The sequence below is a fragment of the Eucyclogobius newberryi genome, unplaced genomic scaffold (assembly GCF_026437365.1).
Source record: "Eucyclogobius newberryi isolate DKJ021-1_F unplaced genomic scaffold, fEucNew1.0.hap1 SCAF_13, whole genome shotgun sequence".
NCBI lineage: Eukaryota > Metazoa > Chordata > Actinopteri > Gobiiformes > Gobiidae > Eucyclogobius > Eucyclogobius newberryi.
Window position 1 is genome coordinate 14,993,206 of NW_027315757.1, and position 11,620 is coordinate 15,004,825.

Sequence of the window (11,620 nt, forward strand, 5' to 3'; positions counted from 1 at the left end):
AGTAGTAGTAGTAGATGCTGCGTTAGTAGTAGTAGGTGCTGCAGTAGTAGTAGTAGGTGCTGCAGTAGTAGTAGTAGGTGCTGCAGTAGTAGTGGTGGTCGGGGGGTTACAGTTGGCGGTGGTGCAGCAGGTTGGAGTTCCATGGACAGTGCCAACGTCGACAAGCAGAGGAGACGAGGAGAGTGCGGCTGCTGCAGCACAAATGTTTCCTGAGGCGCAGCCAAGACCCAGGACCTCCATCGTGCTACCCTTTGGAGTCACTGCAATACAACACACAAGAAAGTTTAGAAAACTCTGCAGGTGTCCAGCTCTGTCCCTGCAGGTGTCCAGCTCTGTCCCTGCAGGTGTCCAGCTCTGTCCCTGCAGGTGTCCAGATGTTACTGACCTCTGGAGCTGAAGCAGTTGTTCTCCAGGGAGTTGCAGGTCAGACCTGTGCTGCAGGTGCCGGTCGTAGGGTCACAGCTGAAGCATTGTAGGCTCCCAGTGCCCGGGCCACCATATGGGTCAACACAGGGGCCACCACAGGGGTCACCACATGGGTCAACACAGGGGCCACCACAGGGCTCACCAAAGGGGCCAACACAGGGGCCAACACAGGGGCCAACACAGGGGCCAACACAGGGTCCAACACAGGGGCCAACACAGGGGCCAACACAGGGGCCAACACAGGGTTCAACTCAGGGTTCAACACAGGGGTCAACACAGGGGCCAACACAGGGGCCACCACAGGGGCCAACACAGGGTCCAACACAGGGGCCAACACAGGGGCCAACACAGGGTTCAACTCAGGGTTCAACACAGGGGCCAACACAGGGGCCAACACAGGGGCCACCACAGGGGCCAACACAGGGGCCAACACAGGGGCCAACACAGGGGCAAACACAGGGGCCTTCTGCACATAAAACACCAGGATGACTCACCGGGTGCGTCTGCAGTGTTGCAGTTGTCGCTGCTGCAGCAAACGGCTTTGGTCAAAACTTGGGGAACTTGGGAGAACATGGTCCACTCCGACTCAATGTCCTCAGCCTCCCCCGGGACATGGGAGAAGCTCTCCCGGAGGTGCGAGTTGAATACCCTACTGACAGAGGGCTCCACTAGACGTTCCCAACAGACCCTCACAATGCATTTGGGTCTGCCAAGTCTGTCCGGCTTCCTCCTCCGCCAGCGGATCCAACTCACCACCAGATGGTGATCGGTTGACAACTCTGCCCCTCTCTTCACCCGAGTGTCCAAGACACGCCGCCGGAGGTCAGATGACACGACAACAAAGTCGATCATTGACCTCCGGCCTAGGGTGTCCTGGTGCCACGTGCACTGATGGGTTAGTGCACCCTATGTCTAATTTCTATGTCTAATTTCTTGACAATGACCCTCTGAATATCTGTGTGAGGAACAATGACCCTCTGAATATCTGTGTGAGGAACAATGACCCTCTGAAGGGAATGAACTCTAACCCCGTTAATGTTGTAGAAGATTATTGAAACTGTCACATTGAATGTGTGACCAAAGCTTATTTAATTCCAAATGATCAGACAGGATTTATTATGTTTTTTTTATTTCTGGTTTGTTAAATATTTCTAAACATAAATAAATAAATAGATACATACATGAATAAATAAATACATTTGCATTTGCATTAGTAGTGCAATAAATGTCCTTCAGATCCGGGTCCACCTCGGCCTCAGGGCCTCACTGGTCAACACAAACTTTCAACATTTCAATCAAATAATACTCATCATACACACAGAGCACAGATCTTACAACATGAATGTTTGTGTCAAATACAACTGTGATCTTCTAATGTGAGTGTTTAGAAGACAAGTGTGAGGACAAGAGCGAGAACCTGGAGCAGAAGCAGAGACGAGACTGAAGAGGCGCCTGGAAAACACACAAATAAAACGTGTTAAACTAAAAGACAAAAACAAATGTGGAAACACAAGCACACAGACAAACACTGTACCTGCAGTAGTGCTAGTAGTAGTAGTAGTAGTAGTAGTAGTAGTCAAAGTAGCAGCTGCGGTGGTGGTAGAAGTAGGAGCTGTCGAGGTTGTGGTGGTTAGAGCTGAAAAATTCAAAATATATATTTAGAAAAATACACAGCAAAACAAAGTATGTGAACTTTGCAAGTCCAAATGTATTAGTTTGACTGACCTGTGGTGACGGTTGGAGCAGTTGTAGGGGTAGTAGGTGCTGCAGTAGTAGTAGTAGTAGTAGGTGCTGCAGTAGTTGTAGTTGGGGCTGCGGTAGTAGTAGTTGGGGCTGCGGTAGTTGTAGTTGGTGCTGCTGTAGTAGTTGTAGGTGCTGCGGTAGTAGTGGTAGGTGCTGCAGTAGTAGTGGTGGGTGCTGCAGTAGTTGTAGTTGGTGCTGCGATAGTTGTAGTTGGGGCTGCGGTAGCTGTAGTTGGGGCTGCGGTAGTAGTAGTTGGGGCTGCGGTAGTTGTAGTTGGTGCTGCTGTAGTAGTTGTAGGTGCTGCAGTAGTTGTAGTTGGGGCTGCGGTAGTTGTAGTTGGGGCAGCAGTAGTAGTGGTAGGTGCAGCGGTAGTTGTAGTTGGTGCTGCGGTAGTTGTAGTTGGGGCTGCGGTAGTAGTAGTTGGGGCAGCAGTAGTAGTGGTAGGTGCTGCGGTAGTAGTAGTAGGTGCTGCAGTAGTTGTAGTTGGTGCTACGGTAGTTGTTGTTGGGGCTGCGGTAGTAGTAGTTGGGGCTGCGGTAGTTGTAGTTGGTGCTGCTGTAGTAACTGTAGGTGCTGCAGTAGTTGTAGTTGAGGTTGCGGTAGTAGTAGTTGGAGCTGCGGTTGTAGTTGTAGGTGTTGCGGTAGTAGTGGTAGGTGCTGCAGTAGTTATAGTTGGGGCAGCAGTAGTAGTAGTAGGTGCTGCAGTAGTAGTGGTGGGTGTTGCAGTAGTTGTAGTTGGGGCAGTGGTAGTTGTTGTTGGGGCTGCGGTAGTTGTAGTTGGGGCAGCAGTAGTAGTAGTTGTGGCTGCGGTTGTAGTTGTAGGTGCTGCGGTAGTAGTGGTAGGTGCTGCAGTAGTAGTGGTGGGTGCTGCAGTAGTTGTAGTTGAGGCAGCGGTAGTAGTGGTAGGTGCTGCGGTAGTAGTAGTATGCGCTGCAGTAGTTGTAGTTGGTGCTGCGGTAGTTGGGGCTGCGGTAGTAGTAGTTGGTGCTGCGGTAGTTGTAGTTGGGGCTGCGGTAGTAGTAGTTGGGGCAGCAGTAGTAGTGGTGGGTGCTGCAGTAGTTGTAGTTGTGGCAGCGGTAGTAGTAGTTTGGGCTGCGGTTGCAGTTGTAGGTGCTGCGCTAGTAGTGGTAGGTGCTGCAGTAGTAGTGGTGGGTGCTGCAATAGTTGTAGTTGGGGCAGCGGTAGTAGTAGTTGGGGCTGCGGTAGTTGTAGTTGGGGCAGCAGTAGTAGTGGTAGGTGCTGCGGTAGTAGTAGTAGGTGCTGCAGTTGTTGTAGTTGGTGCTGCGGTAGTTGTAGTTGGGGCTGCTGTAGTAGTTGTAGGTGCTGCAGTAGTTGTAGTTGGGGCTGCGGTAGTAGTAGTTGGGGCTGCGGTTGTAGTTGTAGGTGCTGCGGAAGTAGTGGTAGGTGCTGCAGTAGTTGTAGTTGGGGCAGCGGTAGTAGTAGTTTGGGCTGCGGTAGTTGTAGTTGGGGCAGCAGTAGTAGTGGTGGGTGCTGCAATAGTTGTAGTTGGGGCTGCGGTTGTAGTTGTAGGTGCTGCGGTAGTGGTGGTGGGTGCTGCAGTAGTAGTGGTGGGTGCTGCAGTAGTTGTAGTTGGGGCAGCGGTAGTAGTAGTTGGGGAAGCAGTAGTAGTGGTAGGTGCTGCGGTAGTTGTTTCTGCTGTAGTAGTTGTAGGTGCTGCGGTAGTTGTAGTTGGGGAAGCAGTAGTAGTGGTAGGTGCTGCGGTAGATGTTTCTGCTGTAGTAGTTGTAGGTGCTGCGGTAGTTGTAGTTGGGGCTTCTGTAGTAGTTGTTGGGGCTGCGGTAGTTGTAGTTGGTGCTGCTGTAGTAGTTGTAGGTGCTGCAGTTGTTGTAGTTGGGGCTGCGGTAGTAGTAGTTAGGGCTGTGGTAGTTGTAGTTGGGGCTGCGGTAGTAGTAGTTGGGGCAGCAGTAGTAGTGGTAGGTGCTGCGGTAGTAGTAGTAGGTGCTGCAGTAGTTGTAGTTGGTGCTGCGGTAGTTGTAGTTGGGGCTGCGGTAGTAGTAGTTGGTGCTGCGGTAGCTGTAGTTGGGGCTGCGGTAGTAGTAGTTGGGGCTGCGGTAGTTGTAGTTTGTGCTGCTGTAGTAATTGTAGGTGCTGCAGTAGTTATAGTTGGGGCTGCGGTAGTAGTAATTGGGGCTGCGGTAGTTGTAGTTTGTGCTGCTGTAGTAATTGTAGGTGCTGCAGTAGTTATAGTTGGGGCTGCGGTAGTAGTAGATGGGGCTGCAGTTGTAGTTGTAGGTGTTGCGGTAGTAGTGGTAGGTGCTGCAGTAGTTGTAGTTGGGGCAGTTGTAGTTGGGGCTGCGGTAGTAGTAGTTGGGGCTGCGGTTATAGTAGTAGGTGCTGCGGTAGTAGTGGTAGGTGCTGCAGTAGTAGTGGTGGGTGTTGCAGTAGTTGTAGTTGGGGCAGCAATAGTAGTAGTTGGGGCTGCGGTAGTTGTAGTTGGGGCAGCAGTAGTAGTGGTGGGTTCTGCAGTAGTTGTAGTTGGGGCAGCGGTAGTAGTAGTTGGGGCTGCGGTTGTAGTTGTAGGTGCTGTGGTAGTAGTCGTAGGTGCTGCAGTAGTAGTGGTGGGTGTTGCAGTAGTTGTAGTTGGGGCAGCGGTAGTAGTAGTTGGGGCTGCGGTAGTTGTAGTTGGGGCAGCAGTAGTAGTGGTGGGTGCTGCAGTAGTTGTAGTTGGGGCAGCGGTAGTAGTGGTAGGTGCTGCAGTAGTAGTAGTTAGAGCAGCGGTAGTAGTAGTTGGGGCTGCGGTTGTAGTTGTAGGTGCTGCGGTAGTAGTGGTAGGTGCTGCAGTAGTAGTAGTTGGAGCAGCGGTAGTAGTAGTTGGGGCTGCGGTTGTAGTTGTAGGTGCTGCGGTAGTAGTGGTAGGTGCTGCAGTAGTTGTAGTTGGTGCTGCGGTAGTTGTAGTTGGGGCTGCGGTAGTAGTAGTTGGTGCTGCGGTAGTTGTAGTTGGGGCTGCGGTAGTAGTAGTTGGGGCAGCAGTAGTAGTGGTGGGTCCTGCAGTAGTTGTAGTTGGGGCAGCGGTAGTAGCAGTTTGGGCTGCGGTTGTAGTTGTAGGTGCTGCGGTAGTAGTGGTGGTTGCTGCAATAGTTGTAGTTGGGGCAGCGGTAGTAGTAGTTGGGGCTGCGGTAGTTGTAGTTGGGGCAGCAGTAGAAGTGGTAGGTGCTGCGGTAGTAGTAGTAGGTGCTGCAGTAGTTGTAGTTGGTGCTGCAGTAGTTGTAGTTGGGGCAGCAGTAGTAGTGGTAGGTGCTTCGGTAGTAGTAGTAGGTGCTGCGGTAGTTGTAGTTGGGGCTTCTGTAGTAGTAGTTGGGGCGGCGGTAGTTGTAGTTAGTGCTGCTGTAGTAGTTGTAGGTGCTGCGGTAGTTGTAGTTGGGGCTTCTGTAGTAGTAGTTGGGGCTGCGGTAGTTGTAGTTGATGCTGCTGTAGTAGTTGTAGGTGCTGCAGTTGTTGTAGTTGGGGCTGCGGTAGTTGTAGTTGGGGCAGCAGTAGTAGTGGTAGGTGCTGCGGTAGTAGTAGTTGGGGCTGCGGTGATTGTAGTTGGGGCTGCGGTAGTTGTAGTTGGGGCTTCTGTAGTAGTAGTTGGGGCTGCGGGAGTTGTAGTTGGTGCTGCTGTAGTAGTTGTAGGTGCTGCAGTTGTTGTAGTTGGGGCTGCGGTAGTTGTAGTTGGGGCAGCAGTGATAGTGGTAGGTGCTGCGGTAGTAGTAGTTGGGGCTGCGGTGATTGTAGTTGGGACCGCGGTAGTTGGAGTTGGTGCTGCTGTAGTAGTTGTAGGTGCTGCGGTAGTTGTAGTTGGGGCTTCTGTAGTAGTAGTTGGGGTTGCGGTAGTTGTAGTTGGGGCAGCAGTAGTAGTGGTGGGTGCTGCAGTAGTTGTAGTTGTGGCAGCGGTAGTAGTAGTTTGGGCTGCGGTTGCAGTTGTAGGTGCTCCGGTAGTAGTGGTAGGTGCTGCAGTAGTAGTGGTGGGTGCTGCGGTAGTAGTAGTAGGTGCTGCAGTAGTTGTAGTTGGGGCTGCGGTAGTAGTAGTTTGTGCTACGGTAGCTGTAGTTGGGGCTGCAGTAGTAGTTGGGGCAGCGGTAGTAGTAGTTGGGGCTGCGGTTGTAGTTGTAGGTGCTGCGGTAGTAGTGGTAGGTGCTGCAGTAGTAGTAGTTGGAGCAGCGGTAGTAGTAGTTGGGGCTGCGGTTGTAGTTGTAGGTGCTGCGGTAGTAGTGGTAGGTGCTGCAGTAGTTGTAGTTGGTGCTGCGGTAGTTGTAGTTGGGGCTGCGGTAGTAGTAGTTGGTGCTGCGGTAGTTGTAGATGGGGCTGCGGTAGTAGTAGTTGGGGCAGCAGTAGTAGTGGTGGGTCCTGCAGTAGTTGTAGTTGGGGCAGCGGTAGTAGCAGTTTGGGCTGCGGTTGTAGTTGTAGGTGCTGCGGTAGTAGTGGTGGTTGCTGCAATAGTTGTAGTTGGGGCAGCGGTAGTAGTAGTTGGGGCTGCGGTAGTTGTAGTTGGGGCAGCAGTAGAAGTGGTAGGTGCTGCGGTAGTAGTAGTAGGTGCTGCAGTAGTTGTAGTTGGTGCTGCAGTAGTTGTAGTTGGGGCAGCAGTAGTAGTGGTAGGTGCTTCGGTAGTAGTAGTAGGTGCTGCGGTAGTTGTAGTTGGGGCTTCTGTAGTAGTAGTTGGGGCTGCGGTAGTTGTAGTTAGTGCTGCTGTAGTAGTTGTAGGTGCTGCGGTAGTTGTAGTTGGGGCTTCTGTAGTAGTAGTTGGGGCTGCGGTAGTTGTAGTTGATGCTGCTGTAGTAGTTGTAGGTGCTGCAGTTGTTGTAGTTGGGGCTGCGGTAGTTGTAGTTGGGGCAGCAGTAGTAGTGGTAGGTGCTGCGGTAGTAGTAGTTGGGGCTGCGGTGATTGTAGTTGGGGCTGCGGTAGTTGTAGTTGGGGCTTCTGTAGTAGTAGTTGGGGCTGCGGTAGTTGTAGTTGGTGCTGCTGTAGTAGTTGTAGGTGCTGCAGTTGTTGTAGTTGGGGCTGCGGTAGTTGTAGTTGGGGCAGCAGTGATAGTGGTAGGTGCTGCGGTAGTAGTAGTTGGGGCTGCGGTGATTGTAGTTGGGACTGCGGTAGTTGGAGTTGGTGCTGCTGTAGTAGTTGTAGGTGCTGCGGTAGTTGTAGTTGGGGCTTCTGTAGTAGTAGTTGGGGTTGCGGTAGTTGTAGTTGGGGCAGCAGTAGTAGTGGTGGGTGCTGCAGTAGTTGTAGTTGTGGCAGCGGTAGTAGTAGTTTGGGCTGCGGTTGCAGTTGTAGGTGCTCCGGTAGTAGTGGTAGGTGCTGCAGTAGTAGTGGTGGGTGCTGCGGTAGTAGTAGTAGGTGCTGCAGTAGTTGTAGTTGGGGCTGCGGTAGTAGTAGTTGGTGCTACGGTAGCTGTAGTTGGGGCTGCAGTAGTAGTTGGGGCAGCGGTAGTAGTAGTTGGGGCAGCAGTAGTTGTAGTTGGTGCTGCTGTAGTAGTTGAAGGTGCTGCAGTAGTTGTAGTTGGGGCTGCGGTAGTAGTAGTTGGGGCTGCGGTTGTAGTTGTAGGTGCTGCGGTAGTAGTGGTAGGTGCTGCAGTAGTTGTAGTTGGGGCAGTTGTTGTAGTTGGGGCTGCGGTAGTAGTAGTTGGGGCAGCAGTAGTAGTAGTTGGTGCTGCAGTAGTTGTTGTAGGTGCTGCAGCAGTAGTAGTAGTAGGTGCTGCAGTAGTAGTAGTAGGTGCTGCAGTAGTAGTAGGTGCTGCACTAGTAGTGGTTGGGGCTGCAGTAGTAGTAGTAGGTGCTGCTGCAGTAGTAGTAGTGGTCGGGGGGTTACAGTTGGCGGTGGTGCAGCAGGTTGGAGTTCCATTGACAGTGCCAACGTCGACAAGCAGAGGAGACGAGGAGAGTGCGGCTGCTGCAGCACAAATGTTTCCTGAAGCGCAGCCAAGACCCAAGACCTCCATCGTGCTACCCTTTGGAGTCACTGCAATACAACACACAAGAAAGTTTAGAAAACTCTGCAGGTGTCCAGCTCTGTCCCTGCAGGTGTACAGCTCTGTCCCTGCAGGTGTCCAGATGTTACTGACCTCTGGAGCTGAAGCAGTTGTTCTCCAGGGTGTTGCAGGTCAGACCTGTGCTGCAGGTGCCGGCCGTAGGGTCACAGCTGAAGCATTGTAGGCTCCCAGTGCCCGGAGTTGACGGAGCTGAAAGTAAAAAAGTTCAGAGATCAGACAGGGGCCAACACAACGGCCACCACATGGGTCAACACAGGGGCCACCACAGGGGCCACCACAGGGGCCACCACAGGGGCCAACACAGGGTTCAACACAGGGTTCAACACAGGGGTCAACACAGGGGCCAACACAGGGACGAACACAGGGACGAACACAGGGTCCAACACAGGGGCCACCACAGGGGTCAACACAGGGGTCAACACAGGGACCAACACAGGGGCCAACACAGGGTTTAACACAGAGTTCAACACAGGGGCCAACACAGGGGCCTTCTGCACATAGAACACCAGGATGACTCACCGGGTGCGTCTGCAGTGTTGCAGTTGTCGCTGCTGCAGCAAACGGCTTTGGCCAAAACTTGGGAACTTCCAACATTCAGAGAAAAGTCCTGGGTCATGGAGGCTGGACAAAGGCTGGACGCAGCACAACCTTTGACTTTCGTCGTGGAGGTGCTCGGGCCAGATTTGGCTGTGATGGAAAGAACAGTGTTCAGAATCAGAGGAGCGTTCAGAATCAGAGGAAATATATAAATAAATGATTAAATATTGTATACATACTTTGGATGGTGGCAGAGACACATTGCACCTCTCCATTTTGACACGGGGCCAAAATTGTACTCACACAGTTTGAGTCATTCGGATCAGAACATGTCATACAGCTGAGGCCCGCAACTGCAACAAAGCCGGGTTAAACCAGGACTAAACTAGGACTGAACCAGGACCAGACCATGACTAAAGCAGGTCTAAACCAGGACTGTAGCAAATCTCACCTGAGTTGATGGACAGGGCGATGATTAAAGCCAGAGAAAGGAGCAGAGTGTTCTTCATGTTTTGAGTGTGCTGCAGAGGTTTGGGAATCGTCTCTCCTGCTTCACCTGAGTCTCTTCTGAAAACCTTCTGTGGAGCTGAGGCTCTCCATCAGTTAATATAACTACGTGTCACGCCCTGCACCTTCACGTCAACTAAACCTGTTGACGTAATCACTTGACTTCAGATTCCATGACGATAATGAGTCAGAACAACAACATATATTTAAGGACGGTTTTGAGTTTGATTGTTCTCATGCTTGTTTAACACAGCCTTATAAAGTACAGTGCTACACATCTATTTTTATGACATATTGTTCTACCATAGTATTGTGACGGCAGTGGGTCATATGACTGGTAAACGTAATGAGAAAAGAAAGAGGAAAAGAAGGATAAGATTATTTTTTATTTCCATAAAATACAAACCATGTCTAAATTAATCATATGATAATTAAGTGAATGAAATCATTAAAGAGTCCCAAAAATATCAAGTGTTCAGTGTTTTTATTACTGCTTTAATTTGATCTATTACATCTATCTCATAAATATATGTTCATAAAACGTTGGCAGTGCTGGAGAGGCTTGTATAAAACAATGGAGAGAATGGATGGAGACTGTTTTAGCTCCATTTTAAAGGAGACATACTCAAATGATGAAAACACCCCAAAAGACAAGCAGCGGGTAATTATTTAATCTCTAAATATAGCACACACACCTCCACCCTTTTTGTTTTGACGTATTTCAGATGCAAACTTGAAGTTGGGTGGAGCAGATTCTATAAGAACTAGAATACCAGTGTTTTCATCAAGCCATGTTTCAGTTAAAAACATAAAATCAAGATTATAAGAAGAAATACAATTATTGATTAGAAATGATTTGTTGCATAAAGACCTGACATTTAGCACAGCAAGTTTCACTTTGGTTTCTGAAGAACAACACATCGTCTTCCCACGAGGTACATGAAATAAATGTCTCTGATTTACGGTTTCACGGATGTTTATATCTGCGGTTTTTCATAGTTATAATTGGCATAAAAGGGACGATCAAGTCCAGAGTTTCTGACTTCCAGAGGGCGCTAGAGCCACAACGAAAGTTTTCTTGCGTTTGTCCATTTTGAGATATTGTGTGCAGTGACCTAGAGGGGGCAGTAGAGGGGGCAGAGCCAAATGTCAAACCAATATGGCCGACATTTGGTTGGGTGGACGGCGTTGTCAAATCTCTGCGCCAAATTTCGTGATTCTACAATCTGATTTTTTTTTGTTCATTTCCTATCTAATTTTTTTTTATTTTAGAAGAAGGGATAGCCAGAATGTAGAGAGCCACGATTTTTTAGAGCTCTGCAAATTTGTGTGACTTTTCGTCAATGTTCACTGGGTGAAAAATATTGGGGTTGGTCCCGAGAAGAAGAAAGAAAGAATAATATTCTGATGCAAAAACACTGTTTCCCATTTTTCAAATATTATAAACTATACATTTTCATGGTGTGGGTCCCTGGTCACTGACGGGTACTTTCGTTAATTTTGAGTGGGGTCCCCCACTTTGTGTTTTTGGCCCTCTATACAGTAATAATGTTCTGTTTTTGCATTACATGTTTATGTGCACGGAACATGCAAGAGATGGGAACAGATTTGTGAGCCACTTAGCACAAACGAGCCTCGTTTAGTGCCCACTTTTGTACGTGCTTCGCCCGTTTACGACAATAATGTTCCATTTTCCTACTACTAATTAGTATGCACGGGGCGTGCGTGAGTGGAGGAGTGCGTTAGTGAGTGTTTGCAGGTGGGCGAGCGCATTGTGCTCGATTTCGTGCGCACTACGTGAGAAAAACAAACAGTTGAAACAAAAGCCTGTGACTGTCACTTAAATAAAATCCTTAATGATTCCTGCAGGTGCTCAGACAGGTTCATCTGCTGTTTATTTCAGGCAAGAAACAAAACAACAAAAGTATGTGAATGTTCCTCTGTCAGGAGGAAAAGGCCACCACAGGGGCCAACACAGGGGCCAACACAGGGGCCAACACAGACTTGACTTGTGCTCCTCTCTTGTTTTAGGAGCACAATAGCACAAAAGTGTTGATGTGACTTGAGGCAAACTGGACCTGGGACTTCACGTTTTCGTTTCCATTTTATTAGTTTATTAGTTTGAAGGATTCATTCTTTTTTATCAATAGGAGACATTGCTCTAACAGGAATTGAACCAGCAACCCAGTGGTGTCACTCAATGAGCCTTTATATTCATATTTAACACGCCCAAAGTGCTTTCAAATCAAAAGGCAATACAAAAGCATCAGCCTAAAACAATACAGTGCAATGAAGAGTGGCAACAACAGAAGTGTAGAAAAGAAAGCGTCACATGAGTTTAAAGCCAGTCTCAGGTCGTGATGGAGCAGATCTCAGGAGGAAGTGTCAGAGGTTGAGCCTGACTCTGGAATCTGCCTTTGTTTA

At 49.6% G+C, this 11,620-nt stretch overlaps 1 protein-coding gene and 1 long non-coding RNA gene across 2 annotated transcripts; both read right to left on the reverse strand.

Moving 5' to 3' along the window:
* Window positions 1–1,565: 1,565 nt before the first annotated feature.
* LOC140358769 (uncharacterized) lies at window positions 1,566–8,101 on the reverse strand. The gene is made up of 4 exons (XM_072443817.1): window positions 8,018–8,101; window positions 2,152–3,287; window positions 1,961–2,062; window positions 1,566–1,878 (listed from the first exon to the last, which is right to left on the reverse strand). Exons 1-3 carry the CDS (start codon window positions 8,099–8,101, stop codon window positions 1,972–1,974), a joined length of 1,311 nt encoding a protein of 436 aa, XP_072299918.1. The 3' UTR covers window positions 1,566–1,878; window positions 1,961–1,971.
* Window positions 8,102–8,283: 182 nt separating this feature from the next.
* On the reverse strand, window positions 8,284–9,033 carry LOC140357622 (uncharacterized). The gene is made up of 3 exons (XR_011926653.1): window positions 8,929–9,033; window positions 8,672–8,839; window positions 8,284–8,341 (listed from the first exon to the last, which is right to left on the reverse strand). It is a non-coding gene; the product is annotated as an uncharacterized lncRNA (long non-coding RNA).
* Between the last annotated feature and the right edge of the window lie 2,587 nt (window positions 9,034–11,620).